The sequence below is a fragment of the Bos javanicus genome, chromosome X (assembly GCF_032452875.1).
Source record: "Bos javanicus breed banteng chromosome X, ARS-OSU_banteng_1.0, whole genome shotgun sequence".
Lineage (NCBI taxonomy): Eukaryota > Metazoa > Chordata > Mammalia > Artiodactyla > Bovidae > Bos > Bos javanicus.
In genome coordinates this window covers 82,236,129-82,259,274 of record NC_083897.1, presented here as the reverse complement: position 1 = coordinate 82,259,274, position 23,146 = coordinate 82,236,129, and the positions used below count along the sequence as shown (strand labels likewise).

At 42.5% G+C, this 23,146-nt stretch overlaps 1 protein-coding gene across 1 annotated transcript; it reads left to right on the top strand.

Moving 5' to 3' along the window:
* The first annotated feature begins 415 nt into the window (after nt 1–415).
* DGAT2L6 (diacylglycerol O-acyltransferase 2 like 6) lies at nt 416–22,322 on the top strand. Its single transcript, XM_061409828.1, has 7 exons — nt 416–678; nt 15,071–15,181; nt 15,709–15,779; nt 16,149–16,353; nt 17,765–17,939; nt 20,199–20,410; nt 20,850–22,322. The coding sequence occupies exons 1-7, from the start codon at nt 588–590 to the stop codon at nt 21,002–21,004; spliced, it is 1,020 nt and encodes a 339-aa protein (XP_061265812.1). The 5' UTR covers nt 416–587; the 3' UTR covers nt 21,005–22,322.
* Nucleotides 22,323–23,146: the final 824 nt, after the last annotated feature.

Sequence of the window (23,146 nt, the reverse complement as noted above, 5' to 3'; positions counted from 1 at the left end):
CTGGACTGGAAGCCAGGTCTGCACTCTGTGCAGTGTTTCTCCCACTGATCACTGGTACAGAGATGTACCACTGATCACTGGGAACAGAAGTGCAAGGAGGAATCTGAGAAGCCTAGATATTCACTCAGAAAAAGGCTCTAGTCAACTAGGTAGCTCTCAGCAGAAGCCAGGCAGTGTCAAAGAGCATCCACCAGGGCAGAAACAAGTGTGATCACCAGATGCTTTTCCTTAAGCAGGGGAAAGTAGCAGACTCCTTTTCAGAGACCCCGTTTGAGGCCTAAGCCATTCCCTTTTCCTGCACTAATTTATCAGGGACCCCCTCCCACACACACAGAGCTAGAACCACCCCAAGGCAAGGCAATTGAGTACCCGTGGGGAAAGGATGCATGATAGGGAGATGAATGTGTGTGTAGGATGTTGGGGTGGGGCAGAGAACAGGGAAGACTGGAGAAAAGGTTAGGTCAAGACTAAAACCTCCAGCAGATAAAAGGACTCAGTAATGAGATTAAAGCAAAGCACCTATAATCAGCTCAGCTTTAGAGGCACTGGCCTTCTGTTTGGGCTTCTTGCCACAACAGAACAGCACTATGGCCATGGCCTTCCTCTCCCAGCTGAATCTTCAGGAAATCCTCCAGACCCTCTCTGTTTTGCAGTGGATGCCAGTCTACGTTTTTTTAGGTGAGTGAACCCCAGGGCCTGGAGACCACAGAGAACAGATGAAGAAAGAGAGCAGGAATCTCCAGATGATTGGGAGGGTTCTAAAGAGATCATTCGGTCGGTCCCCTCTCTCTGGGAAGGACTGTGCCTCTCCACTCAGAGAGATGGCTATTGTTGAGTTCACTAGATCTCTCTCCTCCCAACTGAGGAACACGAAGGCCAGGAGTGAACCTGCAGTTGTTCTGGTTTAAAGTCCACCCCGGCCTTCTCTCAGGACTGCCCCTCTGTGAACTAGCTGAAAAGAGTCTTATTTGGGGACAGGGGCAGAATTGGTACTGGGCAGAGGTAAGGTGATTTTCTTTATTATGATGAGAGAATTATGGAAAAGCTGGGGGCTGCCTGAGTGACTCATTAGATGGAATTTTGAGAAAGGGCCAGTTCTTCAACGGACTCAAAAAATCACAGTCATCAGTGCTGGGCAAATGGGCTGAGAATTCCAAGTTTTTCCCAGTCAGAAACCAGGTCTTTGTGGGCAGCCGATTATAGGGCCGAGTTTGGAAACTGGACATGGAGAAATTTCATCCTGAAGGATGGGACAGGATAGGAGGCTGCCCAGTTCAATCTGTAGGAGGATATATGTCCCGTAGAGCAGAGGTTCTTAGAGACCTAGAGACACTAGTGCCTTCCAGGTCGCACTAGTGGTAAAAAACCCTCCTGCCAATGCAGGATAGTTAAGAGACAAGGGTTCGATCCCTGGGTCAGGAAGATCCCCTGGAGAAGGAAATGGCAACCACTCCAGTATTCTTGCCTGGAGAATCCCATGGACAGAGGAACCTGGCAGGCTGAAGTCCACGGGGTCACAAAGAGCTGGACACGGCTGAAGCGACTTAGCATGCACGTAGACCTAGAATGAGACGGGGAGGGACAATGTTGAATTTTCACTAACTTCATATTGAATAGATGAATGTAGGCAGTAAACCACAGTTTGTCAGTAACAGACATCACAGAGATTTAAATTTCACATGCCGGTTGTTGCAGGCATCTCAAAAGTTCATTTATGCTTGTTACCACTTCCGAATCCCAATAGTTATTGGAACTACCATTAGGTGTGGTTGTCTACTGCATAAATCAAGAATTCATGTTACTGTACCACATTTTTTTCAATATTTTGATAACTGTGTTTTACTATGATGAGTTTCCTTTGTGAGTCTGTGTATTTTATTTTGTGCGTTTAAAAATAATATTCAGAAAAGTGATCTATAGGCTTCACCAGACTAACAAAAGAGTCCATGGCCACCCAAAGATGAAAACTTAGTGAGCCTTATAGAAATCTAATCATGCTAAGCCCTTAGCCTATCAATAACTTGACTCTAGTTGCATTAAGAGAAGGAAGTGATTTTTCTATAAATTTATTTGTTTTTAATGTTTCATTTTTTATTGTTGCTGTCCTTTGCATCTATGTTTAACTTCCTCAAAAAGACCCCTTAACAAGTTCCAGCCCTTAGTTAGGAAAGTGGGGGTCACCAGAATGTCCTAAGAGACTTGACATCGTGGTGGCATCTGTCATTTCAAATCTGGACCCCAGAAAGAGTAGGCAAAGATGGGCAGAGAGAGCAAGGAAAAGAGGTTCAGAGAAGAGCTGTATGAGCTGAGCCTTTTAGGTGTGGGGTCAGTCCCACCCTGGGAAACCTCTGTATGGTATTCGAACACAAGTGCCTAGATTGTTCTGGCTCTTCTGGAGAGAGCTTCTCAATATAATGTTCTCATTTTTCTCCCAGAAAATCATATTTCTTGAGTATTTTTTCTCTTTCTTCCTTTTCCCCTCTCAAAGGACATGAACTAGAATAAAGGGTATGTTCAGCACTGAATATATAAAGATCCAGACGATAAGGACTAGCCTCCTGGTAACACCCCCTCCTCCAATCTCACCAGCTTCCAGCCATCCTAGAAGAGCTATGACACCTATGTGTCTTGAGTGGAAAACTCTCTGTCCCACTTCAGATGAGTGGAATACTATTTGTCCTTTTGTGATTCCCTTCTTTCACTTAACACAATGTTTTCAAGATTCATCCATGTTGTGACAGAATTTCCTCCCTTTTTAAGGCTGAATAATATTGTATTATATATATATATACCATTTTTTGTTTATTCATTATCCATTAATGGACTCTGGTTTTTTCTACCTCCTGCTGCTGCTGCTAAGTCACTTCAGTCGTGTCTGACTGTGTGCGACCCCATAGATGGCAGCCCACCAGGCTTCCCCGTCCCTGGGATTCTCTAGGCAAGAACACTGGAGTGGGTTGCCATTTCCTTCTCCAGTGCAAGTGGAGTGAAAGTGAAGTTGCTCAGTCGTGTCCGACTCTAGCGACCCCATGGACTGCAGCCCAACAGGCTCCTCTGTCCATGGGATTTTCCAGGCAAGAGTATTGGCTATTGTGAATAATGCTCTATGAACATGAGTGTTCAAATATCTCCTTGAGAGCCTGCTTTCAATTCTTTTGGCTATATACCAAGAAGTAGAATTGTTGGGTTATATGGTAATTCCATTTTTAAAATTGTTGTGCAATTGTCATACTGTTTTCCATAGCAGCTACGTCATTTTACATTTTCACCGACAGTGTACATGAGTTTCAATTTTTCCACATCCTCACCAACACTACTTTATTGTCTATTTTTTTAGTAGCCATCTTAATGAAATGAGATGATATCTCATTGTAGTTTTGATTTGTATTTCCATAATGACTAGTGAACTTCAGCATTTTTCGTGTACTGATTGGCCATTTGTCTTGACTTCTTTTAGATTGATTATCATTCCACTTGCCTTCTGTTAGTTTAGGTTGCTATACATCCTGTTTCCCTTCTTCTAGTGATTATGCTAGAAATTACAACACAAATCCTGGATCTTGGAGGTTATCAAGGTAGCTAAAACATGTAACAGTGTATGATACCCACAGAGATGCCTAAGACAGTCAAATCTGTCCAACAGTTACAGAGCAATTACAAAGTATAAGATTTTGGCTGTTCTTGTGACACTACAAGAATGAGTCCAGTATAGGCTCCTTCTGTTAACAAAGAGAAAATAATCATTCATTCCACCATTCTACCATTCCAGGTGTCAGTGCTGAACACATAAGTGAATCATTACATTGTAAGATTGACTGTGTTAAGTGCAATGGAACAGACACAGTGAAGCCACTAGAAAATATTACACAAGGTTAACAGGATCAGGGAAGGCAGGAAAGAGCAGCAATGTGACGCAGTGAACAGGACATAGGTTCTGCAGTTTGTCAAACTTGGTTAACAACTAGCTGTGTGAATTTAGACAGGTACTGTAACCCTTCTAAGCCTCCATATCCCCATCCTCTCAAGCCTGGTTCACAATAAACCCTCCATACAAAAAAGTGTCCTTCCTTCCTCCCTCCCTTCTTCCTTTCTAATTCCCTTCTGTCTTCTCTTTCTCACTCTTTCCTTCATTCTTTCTGTCTTGCTCAGAGTCGTTCTGAGCACTTCTCCTCCTTCCTGAATGATGGTCAGAATCATGACTGATTACTGAGCACTACTGGAAGTGGGCTGGGGGCAGAAGTAGGGAAAAGAGAAAAGGCAGAGGGACAAGAAGGAGGAAACAAGTGAGAAGAGAGGAATAGAAAGATGGTTTGGGGGAATGCAAATGTTCATGACCTTTGGAACTCAGCAATGCTCCTGAGAGCCTCTTTGAGGCCCAGCTTCCAGTTAAAGGATGGCTCTCCATCTGTCTCTCTTTTTCTGGGCTTGTATCACCAGCTATCTAAACTATTGCAATATCCTCTTTCCTGGCCCTCTACTCTCCACCCTCTCCAATATATTCCACTGCTTACATCCAGAAGAGTCTTTCAAATGCGTCTTTGATTATAGCCCTCTACTGCTCAAAAATAGTCACTGATTTTCCCTTGCCTACTTGATGAAGTAAAAATGTGTCATCTGGGGCATTTGAGGACCTCCTCCACTCTCTGGTTTTAACTCTGTGCCAGCTCATCCCCCTACTTGAAGCTTGTATTCCAGGTATCTTATTCACAGAACAAATGGGAAGGATACTTACCCTCCACTCCTTTACTCTTGCTCTGTTTCCTCCACTTAAAAAATTTCCTGATCACCCTTCCTGGACTATCTATGGACAATCCCTTCTTTGAGATATTGCTCAAGTCATACCTTCTCTGCAACCCTTTCCTGGTAACCTGAGACTACATTGTCTTTGAAAATCTCTGCACTTTGTAAAAATTGGTTGAGTAGCAGCCTTTACACCCTTTGTCTCCTCTACCCAATAGGCTTCATGAAAACAGGAGTCATGCCTTGTCAGTATTATATTTCTTGCCAGACCAGGCTTGACACAGTTGATTCTTCCACATTTCTTCTCCTCAGTAAAGACCTCTCCTCAGTAAAACAAGTCTACCTCTTGTTCTTTTCTCCCTCTCCTGGAAATCCTTTTTTTCATGGGCTTGCCTCCTTTCTCTGGTTGCTGATACTACAAAAAATAGAACATAGTCTTGGGAGTCAAACAGACCAAGTCTGCCATTTACTTATTATGTGACCTTGTGCAAGTAAGTCATTCACCCCCCACCACTGTAGAACACAGCTCCCAAGACCACTCTGACAATCAAAGAAAACCCTCAACAGGTGTTCATTTTATTTTGGGGGGTTATAGGAATTGACATTACTTGGAGCCCAACTACTCCACCTCATAAGACATTTTTTAATGTTTTTATGTGTTTATTGGTCATTTTAAAATGTATTTATTTTTAATGGAAGGATAATTGCTTTATAGTGTTGTATTGGTTTCTGCCATATATCAATTTGATCAGCAGAAGAGTGACTACCACTTCTGAGACAGGCACCCTAGACTCTGATTTCATTGCACCTTCAAGAAGAATAATGAGTAACCAGATCCTAGAAAATGAGGCAAATAGAAATTTTGATACCTTCCCAGCATTTAAACAGGCCCTTTCAAGGCATCACTCCCTACTACCTCTTCTTCACTCCCCTGCATCCACTCAACTGCCAAACCCCGAAAATTCTGCCTCCATAGTATCTTTCAAATTGATTTCAGAAATAGTAGCCTATTTCAGGTTCTCACTATCTCTCATCTAAGACACTGCAGCTCTTTGCTGACCTCCCTCCCTCAGTTTCTCTTGCTCCCACAGTCATTTCAAACAATCTTTCTGATGCACAAATATGATCATGCTCTTCCTCTGATGAGAATCTGGGTTCTCATTCCCTTAAGCATCAGACCTGAGCTCCTCTGCTTCTTTCCCAGCATCATCTGCTACTCCATGGTTTCCCATACTCCCTGTACTTTTGCAAGTTATGATGTTACTCACAGACCTTGAACTCTTCCATATCTAGGCCTTTGTTGGAGCTCTTCCTTGCTTGTGGAAGGCCCTTTTGCCGCTAATCCATCTGTCAAAATCCTACTTTTCCTCCAAGATTCAATTTAAGTCTCACCTTCTGCAAGAAACCTTTCTAGGTTGCCCATAAACCTTTCTAGGTTGTAGTAAAGAATGGTTCCCATATAATGACATTTGAACCCTGATTGTATCATTCTCACCCTCTGGGATATATCCATTATTTATGGTATCAATCTTCCCCTCTAGACTATGAGTTTCTGGAAGGCAGGAAGTTTATTTTTATGTTTTAATATGACTTAAAATTAAGTATATTTAAAGTGCTTAAAATAGTTTTTGGTTCTTAAAGACTCAACAAATGCTACCTATTTTTTCTCCCAAATCATGGATTGAAGATACATGACCTCTCTGAGCCTCAGTTTCTTCATATGTAAAATGGAGATAATAAAATTATCTACTTCTCAGGGTCGTGAGAGTATTAAATGAAATAATGCACATTAGGTGCTGAACAGAGTGCTTGTTGACAATAAATGCTCCATACAAGGCATCAGTGACCATACCCACGTTATTTTCATCACTTCCATATTTTTCATCCTCCAGCACAGGGATTTCACATGATGTGTGCTCAGTCTATGTGTGTTGAATCAAGTTATCTTTTTCACTCCTGTTGGTTCTTATACAGATCCAGTATAGTAATTGTAAAGCCACAGAAATTCATCTTTGACAAACCAGTCATGTTCTTGGATTTCTGAAGGCTTTGAGCCAACTGATTAAGAATCTTAGTTTTCATTTTATTCTGGAAATGACAGGCTTCCATAACCTTACACACTCATGCACACCCTGGAACATCAGAAACTCCTTTCCTAATTTAGAACAGGGCACTGGTGGTTTCTCTCCCAGTTAACATTCACTTGCTACTAGGAGAATGTTGAAACCAAACTTCTGTGCACTTCAATTGAATGTTACAAATATATTTCTTGTGAGTCATCTCCCTGTGCTTGGCACGTTGCTAAAGGCTGTTTTCAAGAAGCTTACTGTGTAGTAGGCAGAGGGCCTACTGTGTGGTAAGTTGCTAACCACACAAACAGCAAATGAAACCAGGAACAGCATCACCAAAGGCATGGACATGTGAAATTGCATGGTGGGTTGAGGGAATGGAGAGTAGACTAAGGTGGTTGAACCTCGGTTTCCCATTCTTCAGTCATTTGCATCCCACCTTCTGGTTCTTTCCACAGCTAAGTACCACCTATACTATTATTACTAAACATTTTCCCCAAACTGACTCACTCCTATAACCTAAATTAATATATTTTAATAGGAAACTTTATACCACTACCATGAACTCACTTTGATTCAGTACATATTAAAATAACTTTCCATCTATGAACCACTTCAGATCACCCCATGTCCCTACAGTGGTTTGGGGACCACATGCTAGATCATATGGGGTATGAGTGCTGGTGCTGAGAGATGAGGCTAGGAAGGTGAGTGGGGCCGGTCCATGGAGGGCCTTAAATGCCTGACTAACATGTTCAGACTTTATCCTGTTAGCAGTAGGACAGTACTGAAGGTTTCATAGGAGGCAGACAACTCTACAACTGTGCTTAGTTAAAAATAAATCTGGCAGCAGCATGGAAAACAGAGTAGGGGGAAGAGATCAGCAGGCAAGAATAGACAAAAGACTGCAGTCTAGACCAGAGGAGATCAAGTTCTGGACCATGGCAGTAGCAATGGAGACAGAGGCAGAAGGATGAATGGGAGAGATTTTCTCTTTTTTTTTGAAAAGGGAGAGAAGTTGAAGATATCTCCAAAATGTTGAAACTGACGTTTATCCTGAGGCCTGAAATATGAATAAGAACTAGCCAGGCAAAAAGCTGAGGGAAGAGTCTTCCAGGCAAAAGGGACAACATGCACAGAAGCCAGAGGCTGGAGAACAGAATAGGTAGAAGAAATCTACAGTAGAACAGTATGGTGGCATGCAGAGTGCAAGGGGGTGGCCAGGCGCTCCATCACGGAGGACCTTCAGAACCAAGGTTACAAGACTGGACTTGATCCTAAGAGTCACCAGAAGCCATGTGAGTTATTGAATTCTTAAATTACCACCAACCCCATCAGTTCTCATATTTATCATCACTTCTGATCCATTAAGTAATCACTGAGCCACAGAAATGTCTCTTTGACAAGCCAGCCATGCTCTTGGTTATATGCTGTAGAAGGACAGAGATCTGCATTTAGCCTTCTGGTTGCATCATGACTCAAATGGACGCAGGGAACCTATTAGAAGACATTGGCAGTTGGCTTAGAAAGAGAGAGTGGTAACTTGGACCGGTGGTAGCATGGAGGTATGGAACAGAATAATTTGAAAGACGTTTGAAGGACAGAACTGACAGAAATTAATACTTGACTAAAGGAAAGCAATGATTCGAGCTCAGTAGTTAAGAGTACAGTCTCCTGGTCTTAGTGTTGAGATGGAGGCCTTTGGGAGAGCTCAGTCTCTGGAGGAAGAGTGTGAGTTCTCAACTCTGGCTCACCCACCAGCTAGCTGTGTGACCTTAAGTAGTTATTGAACCTCTCTGAACCTGGGTCCCTCGTCCACAAAATGAGAATGCTTATTGTCCTAATGGGGTCTTTATGAAGATTAAATAAAATACGCATGTACAATACTTAGTTTTACACGATGAGTATACAATAAATGTTGCTATTACTATATGGGAAAGTTAGTAAGAAAGGTGAATCAGAGATGATTTGAAGAAAGGACCCACTTAGATTCATACTGGTATCATCTTTAACCAAAGCTAGTAATCATTAGCAACTTGAGGCTCTACATGTTTATCTTTTTAAAGTCACAACCAAGGTAAAGTCACAACCAAGGTAAAAGGGTCAATTCACCAAGAAGACATAACTATCCCAAATGTCTACATACCTAACAATGAAGCTTCAAAGTGAAAAATTCTGAAACTGAGAAAATAAATAAACAAGTTAACAATTACATTTGATGACTTCTTTGAAAACTACAAACAACCAAAACTCACCCAAAATGAAATAGGTAACCTACAACTACTAATTAAATTAAATTTTAATTTTGGAGCGTTGTAAACTTCCGAACCAGAAATCTGCAGACCCAGATGGTTTCAGCGGCATATTCTTCCAAACATTTTAAAGATGATATATCACAAATTCTACATCATCTTTTCCAGAAAATAGAAGAGGGAGAAACACTTAATGACTCATTTATGAGGCCAGACCCTGATGCCAAAACCAGACAAAACAATACAAAAAAGAAAACTACAGACCAATATCCCTCATGAATATAGATGCAAAAATCCTCAACAAACTACTAGCAAATCAAATCCAGCAATATATTACAAAGAGTAATATACCATGACCAAGTAGGCTTTATTCCAGGACTGTACATGTAAATATTTGAAAAACATATTAACCATATTAACCACCTAAGGGAGAAAAATACACAATTATATCAATTGTTGTAGAAAAAGCACTTGAAAAAAAACTTTTTCTTAATAAAATTTGCTATCTTGGATTTAAGCAAAAAAGAAAGAGAAGGCACTTGACAAACTTTAATCCATGACAAAATCTCTCAGCAAACTAGGAATAGAAGGCAACTTTCTCAACTTGATAAAGAGCATCTATATTAAAAAAAAAAAAAAAAAACCTGCAGCTACTTAATGGTGAAAAACTGAAAGCTTTCTCCCTAAGATGGGGAGCAAAGCAAGGATGTCCACACTCACCATTTGTATTCAACATCATACTAAAAGTCCTAGCAATAAAGCAAGAAGAAAAAGAAAGAAAAGCATACAGATTGAAAAGTAAGAAATAAACTGTACTAATTAACAGATGACATGATCATCTGTGTAGAAAATCCCATTAGATTACATATTTCTAAATCTATTTTTAAAATATACTAAAAAATATCCCTCTAAGAACTAACAAATGAGGTTAACAAAGTCCTAACAAATGAGGTTAACAAAGTCCCAGGTCACAAGATCTCACATAAAAGTCAACCACGTTTCTATATACTAGCAGAGAATGATTGAAAATAAAAATTTAAAAACAATACCATTTAAATGCCTCCAAAAATAAAATACTTATGAATATATTTAATAAAACCTGTATAGCATCTGTAGGCTGAAAACTATAACATGGTAATAAAATTAAAGACCTAAATGGAGACATATTGTGTTCATGGATTGGAAAACTCAAATATGTCTGCTGCTGCTGCTAAGTCACTTCAGTTGTGTCCGACTCTGTGCGACCCCATAGACGGCAGCCCACCAGGCTCCCCCGTCCCTGGGATTCTCCAGGCAAGAACACTGGAGTGGGTTGCCATTTCCTTCTCCAATGCATGAAAATGAAAAGTGAAAGTGAAGTCGCTCAGTCATGTCTGACCCTCAGCGACCCCATGGACTGGAGCCTTCCAGGCTTCTCCATCCATGGGATTTTCCAGGCAAGAGTACTGGAGTGGGGTGCCACTGCCTTCTCCGTCAAAGATGTCAGTTCTTCCCAAAACTGATCTATAAATGTAACACAGCTCAAATAAAAATTCCAACAGACTGCATTTGATAACATTTTTTCCTAAATACTAAATATCCCAAATTTGATAATGGCACTGTGACTGCCTTAATTTTTATAAAATACACAGTTACTTAGGAGCAAAGCATTGTAATCTCTGCAATGGACTATAAATACAAACATATATTTATATTTAGGAATAAGTCAAATGCAAAATGTTAACAAAAAAGAGATCTAGGTGAAGCTTATATGGGATTTTATTAAAATATTCTTGCAAATTTTCTTTTTAAGTCTTTTTCAAAATTAAAAGTTTAATTTGAAAAGCCTCATCAGGTGTTTTTATAAACATCGACAAGATGATTGTAAAATTTATATAGAAAAACAAAAGAACTACAATATCTAAAACCATTTTGAAAAAAGAATAGAGGATCACACTATCTGGTTTTTAGACTTAGTGGAAAACTATAGTAATCAAGACAGTGATGTATTTGTGAAGAGATAAGCACATGGATCAATGGAACAGAATAGAGTCCAGACAGCCCTGCACAAATATGGCCAATTGATATTTGACAAACAAGCAAAAGCAATTCAACGGAGGAAGGATAGTATTTTCAACAAACAATGTTGGGACAATTGGTTATCCATATGTAGTAAATGGATCTTGACCAAAACCTCACACTTTATTATAATATGAACTCAAAATGGATCACAGATCCAAACAGTAAAACATAAAACTTGTAGTAAAAACGTAAGAGAAAACCTTCATGACCTGAGGTTAACTAAAGAGTTCTTAGATTTAATATCAAAAGCACAATCTGTAAAAGAAAAAAAAATGATAAATTGGACTTCATCAAAATTAAAAGTTTTTGCTCTAAGAAAGACTCTGTTAAGAGAATAAAAAAATAAACACAGGGAATTTCCTGGCATTCCAGTGCTTAGGACTCTGTGCTTCACTGAGGGCCTGAGTTCAATCCCTGGTCTGGGAACTAAGATACCACAAGCCTTGTTGTGTGGCCAAAAAAAAAAAATTTTTTTTTAAGATAAACACAAACTGGAGAAAATGTTTGCAAATCACATATCTGATAAGAGACTTGTATCCAAATAAAAGAAATTATATCCAGATTGTATAAAGAAACTCACACACAAAAAAACAAACAACCCAGTTTAAAAATGAGCCAAATGTTTTAATAGATATTGCACCAAAAAGGATATACAAAAGACAGGTGAACACATAAAAAACTGTTAAGCATGATTAGGTATAAGGGAAATGAAATAAAAATGATGATGAGATACCATGCTACATATCTATTAGAATGGTTTAGCCATCTTCAGTACAAACTAAATTAAGAGCCTGCCTTATGTGAAATTCCTCCTTGATAATCCACTCCAAAACTACTCACTTGAACATGGACAAGATGTTGGAAGCATCTCTTTGTGTCAAGGCCATAATGTCTAAGATAGCGCCACACATACACATGCACAAATGTGTCCTTTATTTTTGCCTCAGACACCCTTGCTTTCTTTCACGGAACTCCTTGTTTCACAAAGTCAAACCCTTCCATGTTTGGCCTGTGTTTCTCCTATCTCTTTAAATCTCCCTTTTGTCACCATAAGTGACACCGATGATACTCAAACAGGTTGGGTCTGGCAAGATTGCCCTCAAAGGACACTTCTGGTCCTCTGAGGTGCCACATCTGCAGTTCTAACAGATTTCACAAGGGGAGTGATATTTATTGAGATATGACTCTCAGTTCAGTTCAGTAGCTCAGTCATGTCTAACTCTTTGTGACCCCACAGACTGCAGTATGCCAGGCTTCCCTGTCCATCACCAACTCCCAGAGTTTACTCAAACTCATGTCCATTGAGTCTGTGATGCCATCCAACCATCTGATCTTCTGTCGTCCACTTCTCCTCTTGCCTTCAATCTTTCCCAGCATCAGGGTCTTTTCAAATGAGTCAGTTCTTCACATCAGGTGGCCAAAGGATTGGAGTTTCAGCTTCAGCATCAGTCCTTCCAATTGATTTCCTTGAGGATGGACTGGTTGGAACTCCTTGCAGTCCAAGGAACTCTCAAGAGTCTTCTCCAACACCACAATTCAAAAGCATCAATTCTTCAGTGCTCAGCTTTCTTTATAGTCCAACTCTCACATCCATACATGACTACTGGAAAAACCAGAGCTTTGACTAGACAGACCTATGTTGGCAAAGTAATGTCTCTGCTTTTTAATATGCTGTCTAGGTTGCTCATAACTTTTCTTCCAAGGAGCAAGAGTCTTTTAATTTCATGGCTGCAGTCACCATCTGCAATGATTTTGGAGCCCCCAAAATAAAGTCTGTCACTGTTTCCACTGTTTCCCCATCTATTTGCCATTAAGTGATGGGACTGGATTCCATGATCTTAGTTTTCTGAATGTTGAGTTTTAAGCCAACTTTTTCACTCTCCTCTTTCACTTTCATCGAGGCTCTTTAGGTCTTCACTTTCTGCCATAAGTGTGGTGTCATCTGCATATCTAAGGTTATTGATATTTCTCCTGGCAATCTTGATTCCAGCTTGTGCTTCATCCAGCCCAGCATTTCTCATGATGTACTCTGCATATAAGTTAAATAAGCAGGGTGACAATATACAGCCTTGACATACTCCTTTTCCTATTTGGAACCAGTCTGTTGTTCCATGTCCAGTTCTAACTCTTGCTTCCTGACCTGCATACAGATTTCTCAGGAGGCAGGTCAGGTAGTCTGGTATTCCCATCTCTTTCAGAATTTTCCACAGTTCATTGTGATCTACACAGTCAAACGCTTTGGCATAGTCAATCAAGTAGAAGTAGATGTTTTTCTAGAACTCTCTTGCTTTTTTGATGATCCAACGGATGTTGGCAATTTGATCTCTGGTTCCTCTGCCTTTTCTAAATCCAGCTTGAACATCTGGAAGTTCACGGTTCACATATTGCTGAAGCCTGGCTTGGAGAATTTTGAGCATGACTTTACTAGTGTGTGAGATGAGTGCAATTGTGTGATAGTTTGAGCATTCTTTGGCATTGCCTTTCTTTGGGATGGGAATGAAAACTCCAGTCCTGTTCCAGTCCTGTGGCCACTGCTGAGTTTTCCAAATTTGCTGGCATATTGAGTGCAACACTTTCACAGCATCATCTTTTAGAATTTGAAATAGCTCAACTGGAATAGACCAGTTCAGTAAACTACTTTTAGGACTGATGGATTACTGAAAATCATTAGATATAAGGCATGAAATTAACCCATCTATACTTTCAAAATAACATTGGATTTAAACAACACAAATGTTGGCTAAACACTAATCATTTAAGTTTACCTAATATTGAAAAGAGAAAACATTTCCTCATCTTTCAGTCAATCTATAGATATTTGTTGAATACTTACTGCATGCAAAGCACTCTTCTAATTGCTGGTGATACAAACTAAGTTTATTAGAAGTAAGATATAAAAGAAATTATATACCTAGGCTCCCTTTAATTAATAAAGTTTCATATTTACTTTTACCTGAGTTTTCTTCTGAGGCTTACCCAACAAATTTACTCTCATCTTTTATTAGAGTCAGAGGTAGCAGGATGTTTTTCCATGGCAAGCTTCCCATAAAATTCCTCCCCCTACTATTTCTTATTTAATTAGCATGCTTACAACAGTCATCTCAGCCAGATCTTTTTTTTTGAAATGTCCATTCCATCTTTTTCCTGTTATTTCCATCAGAGTCCAAGATGCAACAGACATATCTGCTGTTTGGTAACTCTTGAGTTTCTTTCCCTTCTCCGAAACTTTTTATCTACTGTGATATGGTTATCTGGTCAACAAAGTCATTCTTTTAGCTGAAATTTTTAAAATTCACAATATGGGTACGAGCCCTTCTGTCTCATGGATGCAGATTTTAAAATGGAATTCAACTCCCACAGCTGTAAGATGTATCACATTCACATTTCACAGTCTGCTGTGACCCTTTGCTAACAGAGGTGATTTTTCCCCCTTCTGAACTTTTGACCCATTTTGAATGGGATGGAATTGAACACAGAAAAGCTGTTTCTAATATGTATTTTCCTCTCAGCATCAAACAGCCTGTACAGTGCAGGCAGCCCTCTCCACTGGCATGTGCTGACAGAGCAGTTTGACAAAGGAAGGAGGGTTGAGGACTTCCTGAGGTCTCAGAATGGGGATGTCAGCCATTGGCACAAGATACTGTTCCTTTCAGTTGCCAAGCAGTGCTGTCCTTTGACCCCAGGTGAGGACCTACTCTGAGAATGCCATGGTTCTGCCATTTTCTCAGTTAAGATCGCAGCCATCAAGGGGGCCCAGATTCAGGGACTCAGCGGTCATCTTGGACCACAGCAGCGCTAAGAGGGAGATGGGGGGTTGGGGGGATGAGGGAAGAACAGTCTCACACTGGCCTTGACCTGCTTCCTCACTACAGAGCAGAGACTGGGATAATGAGGTGTGTATTAAACTTGAAGGGAACTAAAGGGCATGAACCCCTTGTGTCCCCTCAGGAGCTATTCCTATTATCCTTATACCCTACTTTCTGGTGTTCACTAAGTTCTGGATGGTGTCTGTGCTCGCCTTAGCCTGGCTCGCCTATGACTGGAACACCCACAGTCAAGGTAAGAAACAGGGGAAGAGCAGTGATCCCTGTCTGTGCCAAGGAGGGAACCACAGGGATGGAGTGAGGGTGGAAGGGAAGAGTGAGAGAGGCAGGGGGAGAAGAGGTGAGGAGAGGAAAGAAGGGGAAAGGGAAAGGAGGGCAAGGAGTGGAAGTTAGGGAGAGAGGAGGAAGGGCAAAGGAGAGAGGGAAGAGAAGAGAGACAGGGGTGCAAAGCTCAGCAGGAACAGAGGGCTCGGCCAGGCTGCCCAGGAAGAATTAAGAGGCTGATTTCTGAGTGGGTGCTCCCAGCCTCATGCTATTTCTCTCTCACCTTTCTGGTGGCTCCAGAAGAGCAGGGGCTGCCTGTGTCTTCTTGGGGATTGGGTTCAGGGATAGACCTTATAGCTCTATGCCCAAGAAACATGGAAATGTGAAAAGGAGCCCCCTCCTGTGACCCGAGGACATTAGGAAGATCCCTCCACCTCCAGAAGAAGTAGAGGGATTGGCAAGATCTCAACCACTCTTCCCTTCCCTCTGTACTTGCAGGTGGTAGACGTTCAGCTTGGGTACGAAACTGGACAATCTGGAAATATTTCCAAAATTACTTCCCAATAAAGGTAACGACCCTTCCTCTGAAGGGCCTCAGTCCCTGTTGCCCAGATTCTTCCCTCCCCACTCAGCCCCATATTTTCAAAGGCTTTTGTGGCCAACAGTGGAGGTCAAAGCCCAGAGGCATAATATAGAGTATGGTCCCAAGATGGATGGGCAAGTGGGGAAATGAATGAATAGCACCTTGCTTCACAGTGGCAAACTCAGGTCAGCCTCACCGAGCATCATAACCCCTTGCAATTCTATGAGAGTGACAATATCCCAGTGAATAGGGATTAGGGGCTCCTCAAGGGAAACACAGGCTACCTGCTGGCCTCTGAGTCCACATGTCCTCTCTTCCTTCTATCTACTGCTCTGACTCAATCTCCCACTAACAGCTGGTGAAGACTCATGACCTCTCTCCCAGACACAACTATATCATTGCCAGCCACCCCCATGGCGTACTCCCTTATGGTACCTTCATCAACTTTGCCACTGAGACCACTGGCTTTGCTCGGATTTTCCCAGGCATCACTCCTTATGTAGCGACCTTGGAAGGGATCTTCTGGATCCCAATTGTGCGAGAATATGTGATGTCAATGGGTGAGTATAAGAGATCATTCCATTCTCTGACCTACCTGGGGGCTCCAACTTTAATAAGCCTTGACAGTCAGTCCAGTACTCACTCCCTGCTGGAAGAACACTTAGTAGAAAATGAGTCCCGAGCACACTGGGCCAGTGACAGGAATATGTGGCCGAGCCTCAGGTTTAATCTGGGAGGCAGGGTTTGATTAGGTAGGAGGGTAAGTTATAGGCATTCATAAGAGTTGCCAAAAATCCTTTCAGAGGAGGAAGCAGAAGCCTGGGGTTGAGGATCAAAGCCAAAGTGGAAAGGAAAAGGCAAAAGTCAAATATCAAAACCAAATGTAGGGAAAATCAGGCATGAATGGAACAGCTCAGATATACTTTGCCAGACTGTTTCGGCGATGTCAATTGGCTTATTTGGGGCAGTCATTTATGTAGCAGGTCTCATCCAGGAGCAACTCAAAGACATTTTTGAGACTTTCATACTAGCTGGTACTCTCCTGGCCCGTGACCTTCATTTCCTGATCCCTTCAAATTTGTATAAGATATCAAGGGATAAAAGGATAGGCATCAATCAGAATCCAGGGCAACTTCCCCATGCCAGGCTTCAAGCCAGGGTACTGTGCCAAATGTCCTTCTCTCTGGGTGAATATCCATCCTCTGGACACCAGAAAACAACAGAAGCCAAACATTAAAAGGTAAGATACATTTATATTTGGAGGGGCCAAGCAGGACCACTGGAGTCCCAGGGGATAATTCTGCTCACCTCTCAGGTTGGCATGAATCTGGATCTTAAAGACTGTGGCCTGGAGCCAATGTCTGCCATCCCAGGAGAGAACAGAAAGTAAGCACAGGGCAGAGATGGGAAGCAGAGGTGAGGAAAGACTCTGTGACTGTTGTTGAGCAACAGGATGTCATCCTCATTCCATGGTTCATCTACATGCCAGTTTGGCTTGGACGGGATCCTGGGTCTGCCTACTCTCTAGAAACCCCAGGGAATGGCTTACTTTTACCAGGTTACTCTAAGGAGGAAGAAGTTTGGTGGTGGCCATTCCTGATTACCCTCAGGAAAGAGAACTCTAGAGTCTCAAGTGACATCAGCCTGGTGAGAGTGGGAGACCACTGTGGTTCCCGGGGTAGAGAAGAAAGGATGGGCTTACAAGCTATAGAGCTAAGAGAAAGCAGGCAGAAGAACTCAATGTAGCTCCCACTGAAGTAGCACAGAGCCCCAAGGCAAGCAGCTGGCCCTAAGGACCGACCTCAGGCTAGGACTAACCCAAGATGTGGAGGGCAGGTTAAAGACAGAAGATTGGAAACAATCACAGTCAGGAGACAGAAGAACTGTTTTGAGCAGGAAGAGCCCCAAGGAACACCTTACCCCCTCCTCAAGCACCATATCTGTATGTCATTTGCCTCTTTGGTTTTGCAGGTGTGTGCCCAGTGAGTGAGTTGGCCTTGAAGTATTTGCTGACCCAGAAAGGCTCAGGCAATGCTGTGGTTATTATGGTGGGTGGAGGTGCTGAAGCCCTCTTGTGCCACCCAGGAGCCACTACTGTCCTCCTTAAACAGCGTAAAGGTTTTGTGAAGGTGGCACTGGAGACAGGGTGGGTCCCCAAGTTCTAGTGCCCTATCGTCAGGGCATCCTAGGTACTCTGTAGCACCTCTCCAAAATGGTGCCTTCTCTTGGAAATGTGTTAGAAGGGGCTCCCTCTTCACCTTCATTGCTTCTTTCTACTCCCTTACACTGTGCCTTAAGGGTGTTTGGGCCTCCAGACACATTATGATGGGTTCTGTTAAAACTTGAAGTTGGAGAAAGAACAGTAAAAGACCTTTATCTTCTGCACATTACCTGGTAGGCTGGGGGTCTGGAGAAGTGGGACTTTAGACTATATCACCCCATGCACCGTAAGGCCCAGAGAAACTACCCAGGGCAAGGAAGGCACTAGACTTGATGCTGTGGGGTTTGCAAAGATGCAGAAGATATGGATATAGCCTCCAAACAGAGCATAATCTGGTTTGAAAAGTAGAAGGCAGTTATTGAACAGCTATTGTGTGTCAGGCATAGTGCTAAGCATTGAGGATGTAAAAATAAATAAGACTTGGTCCTTGCCTTAAAGGTCTCATGGTCCAATGGAAAACAGACATAGTCATGTATAATTACATAATATACCCAGAAGTCAACCCCTTACCATCTCAACTATCACCCCCTGGTTTTCCACCCCATCGTCTCTCCCCTGGATTATTGCAAGTCTCCTAAGAGCTCTCCCTGCTTCTATTCTTGCCTCCCTCACATTCCAGAGTCTGTTCTCAACTGTGGCCAGCATGATCCTATCCACCATGAGTCAGATGAGATCATGTCACTACTCCAAGTGCTCCCATGGCTCCCATTTCACTCTGAGCAAAACCAAAGTCTTTAAAGGGCCTGCAAGACCCTAAATGTTCTGGTCCTTAGCCACATCTTTGATCTGTTCACCCACTGCCATCCCCCTTGCTCCCTCCGTTAGAGCTGTTCCTTGCTCTTCCTCAAACAAGCCACATGCTCCTCCCTTAGGGTCTTTGCCCTAGCTGTTTCCCCTGTCTGGGACATTATTCCTCCAAATAGATGTTTGGCTCATTCTTTTACCTCCTTCAGGTCTTTGCTCAAATGTCTATTCTCAATAAGGTCTATCTTGATCATGCTGCTCTGTTTTTTCCCATTGTACGTATTATCTTCTCATATGTCATCAGTTTTATTTCTTTCCATATATGGCTTTTTATTTGTTCATTATTATTATTTATTGTCTGTCTTCCCTTAACAAAAGATAAGTTCCATGATGACAGAGATTATTTTTTTAATCCACTGTGTTCACTTATGTATCCCGAGGGCTTGAAAACAGCACTGGCACACAGAAGGAACTCAATAAATATTTATTGAATGAAAAATGTGTGATGATGGACATGTACAAAGCACTATGAGAGCACCAACTGATGGAAAGCCTTTCACCCAAAGTAGAAGTTTCATAAGTGGGTGACATCTGAATTGTGAATAGAAATATTAGTAGGAGTTGCCAGTCCAACCAAAGGGGAGAAAGAACTCAGGTATTCAGCAAGGGCCTATGACAATATGTCAGGCACTATGCCAGGCCCTAGGAGTTTAGAGAGGAATAAGACATTTTCAAATGGCTTGCTGTCTACTGGGAGTCAGCCAGGAAGGAGTACAGAGTTGGGGTAGTGTTAGTATAGGAAAGAAGCAAGCACTAGATGCAGGGGTTGGGGGTGGGAGAAGTTGGAGGCGGTCAAAGAACTGAAGGTGACTCAAGGGGATGAAACTGGAGCTGAGTAGTGAAGGGTGAAATAGAGTAAGCCACGTGAAGACAGGGGGAAGGCATTTTTGGCAGAGGGAGTGGGACGTACAAAGACGCATAGATGAGTGTGAACTTAGCACACTTAGTATGGCTAAGCGGACTGTGACAAAGGGCTGGGGAGAGAAGAAGCTAGCCAGGTAGGCAAGGCTGGAGCATGTAGGCCACGCTAAGTGCCTGGTACAGAGTGAGGAGTTCTGGGAAGAGTTTTCAAGAGAGGAGTGACGTGTCCAGACACACAGTTTAGGAAGATCTTCTGGATGTGTACAATTTAGGCAATTAGATTTCCTGAGATTAGTGATTCATTTCCTCCCATCACAGGACAAAGTGCAGCAACTCCACTCAAAATGTTCAGTTGGAGGGATGTGGAGCATAGCAAGGATAATACACAAGGCTGGAGATGCTTGGGTGCTTGGACTCTTGTCCCATAATGGGGCCATTGTAAAGCTTTCCTACCTTGGAGAGGGTTTCACTGTGGGGAGCTTCCTGGAAGAACTCACACTTCTGCCTGTCTCTTTGCAGAGCATACCTTGTCCCTTCCTATTCCTTTGGACAGAATGAAGTTCACAATCAAGAGACCTTCCCTGAGGGCACGTGGAAAAGGTTCTTCCAAAAAGCCCTCCAGGACACATTGAAAAAACTCCTGAGACTAAGTGTCTGTACCTTCCATGGACGGGGCCTCACTCGAGGATCCTGGGGATTCCTGCCTTTCAATCATCCCATTACCACAGTTGGTAAGCTTTCCAGCATCTTTGGACCACCCTGGTCCTTGATGCCCCCCATCCAGCCCTCAAGTCCCAGGGGGCCTGGCACACAGCTGGAATGGGCAATGGGAATTTCGGTGGTTGTGGTTGAGGGTAGGGCAGGGAGGACAACTACGCAGATAAGAGTTGTGGCCATTCACAGGAGAGACAGAGTTCAGCTGCTGCCATGAGGGCATCAGTATTCACACACGTGCCTTCAGCACTCTCCTAAGTTTACTCTCATTCTCTTAAGCATGCATGAGATTAGGTATTTGGAGAACATGGGACAGGGTGGGGTTGGAGCAGGGAGAAAGAATAAAGGAGGTAGAGGGGACCAAGATACCGAGTTTCAGTATGTGACTTCCTCTGAGAGATGCTAATTTGAGTTGCGGGGGAAGGTTTGATGCTTGTCTCTTCTCCTGCCCCACAGTTGGGGAGCCCCTGCCAATTCCCAGGATAAAGAAGCCAAACGAGGAGACAGTGGACAAGTACCATGCACTCTACATCAATGCCCTCCAGAAGCTGTTTGATGAGCACAAAGTTCAGTATGGTCTGTCTGAGACCCAGGAGCTGACAATCATCTAACAAGAGTTGGATTTCCCCATTATTAAACTCCCAAAGCATTGAGGGATCCAAGCAGGGCCACAAGGAAAGGAGAATCTGGGAAGAGGGGAGGAACTCGGGGTTGAATGATGAGGCCAGCCAAGCCAAAAAGTACTTAATGAGTCAGTCTGAGGAAGGAACCAGAGTTATGGGGAAGACTGGGCAACAACCCAGTTTAGCAAGCAGTCTCTTGTGAGTACACAGAGTCTTGTGAGTCTCTGTGTGTGCCAGTTATTTTGGCTTCCTAATTCCAACCAACTCTGATCAGAGGAATAAGAAGCCAAAGAATACCATGTCCTTCCTCCTGAGCCTTGATAACACCACACCATCACTGTTTAGGTTGAGGCTTAGAAGCATTTTTTTATTTAAGATTTTAATTTTTATTTTCATTAATTAAAAACCATCTCATTTACATCAATAAATACTTTTTCCCATCACTGTCAATCTTGTTTCCTATTTTTATGTTTGGCTATTTTGTATTTGTCTATGAATTTTAAACACATACATATACATTTATATGCCAATAGTTTTGTCATTGTTTTAATTAAAATAAGGATGATGGGATCATATGAAGCATACTTTTCTGAAACTTGCATTTGTCCTCCATGATATTTTGTGGCAATCCACGGAGAAACCTTCTTAAGAACAGGGATGCTTTGTTTCCTTTTAGGCCCTTTCCTTACAATTTAGGGGCTACCACAAGGTAAACCGGTGACCTGAGCTGTGATTTCCTAATCCAAGCAGGCATGATTCCCTCAGCTGTGATACAGTTCTACACTGGCAAAAAGTTTATTAAAAACTATACCATTTCTTGAACTTCCCTGGGAGTCCAGTGGTTAAGACTCCATACATCCAATGCAGGGGGCATGGGTTCAATCCCTGGTTAAGGAACTAAGATCCTATGTGCTGTGCCACTTGGTAAAAAAATAACAAAAATAAATTTTAAAATTAGGAAACAGTGGAAACAGTGTCAGACTTTATTTTGGGGGGCTCCAAAACCACTACAGATGGTGACTGCAGCCATGAAATTAAAAGACGCTTACTCCTTGGAAGGAAAGTTACGACCAACCTAGATAGCATATTCAAAAGCAGAGACATTACTTTGCCAGCAAAGGTCCGTCTAGTCAAGGTTATGGTTTTTCCTGTGGTCATGTATGGATGTGAGAGTTGGACTGTGAAGAAGGCTGAGCACCGAAGAATTGATGCCTTTGAACTGTGGTGTTGGAGAAGACTCTTGAGAGTCCCTTGGACTGCAAGGAGATCCAACCAGTCCATTCTGAAGGAGATCAGCTCTGGGATTTCTTTGGAAGGAATGATGCTAAAGCTGAAACACCATAACTTTGGCCACCTCATGTGAAGAGTTGACTCGTTGGAAAAGACTCTGATGCTGGGAGGGACTGGGGGCAGGAGGAGAAGGGGACGACAGAGGATGAGATGGCTGGATGGCATCACTGACTCGATGGACGTGAGTCTGAGTGACCTCCGGGAGTTTGTGATGGACAGGGAGGCCTGGCGTGCTGCAATTCATGGGGTCGCAAAGAGTAGGACACGACTGAGTGACTGATCTGATCTGATCTGATCTGATGCTGTTTCTTCTACGAAATAAAGCTCTAGATATATAAAACTGGATATAATTATTTCTTAATTACTGTGTATGGTTCACTACTGGGATTCCCTGAAACCTAACCCGAAAGCTGGTCTGTGGAGAACATTTTTCCTCTTGTGTGTGTGTGTGTGTATGTTCTCGGTCACTCAGTCATGTCTGACACTTTGCGACCCCATGGACTGTAGCCTGCCAGGTTCCTCTGTCCATGGGATTTTCCAGGCAAGAATACTGGAGTGGGTTGCCATTTCCTTCTCCAGGGGATCTTTCCAACCCAGGGATCGAAACTGCGTCGCTTACATCTCCTGCATTGGCAGGTGGATTCTTTACTATTGTACTGCCTGGGAAGCCCATTTTATTCTGCACCTGGTAGAAAGGTGGCGGGATGGAATCAAAACTGCTGCACAGTGTAGGACACAGGGTAGAACCATGAGAACCTGAGTAGCCCATCTCTGCTGATCCTACATAACCACCCTGGGTCAGGAAGGAGGGCACTTACAAGACCACGTACCAGCTGTGAG

Bases quoted from the DNA above. Each gene is read 5' to 3' on its own strand.
- DGAT2L6 (XM_061409828.1), top strand. From the start codon at position 588: ATGGCCATGGCCTTCCTCTCCCAGCTGAATCTTCAGGAAATCCTCCAG. The intron at 15,182-15,708 runs GTAAGAAACAGG...CTGTACTTGCAG, and splicing joins CTGGAACACCCACAGTCAAG to GTGGTAGACGTTCAGCTTGG. The intron at 20,411-20,849 runs GTAAGCTTTCCA...CCTGCCCCACAG, and splicing joins TCATCCCATTACCACAGTTG to TTGGGGAGCCCCTGCCAATT.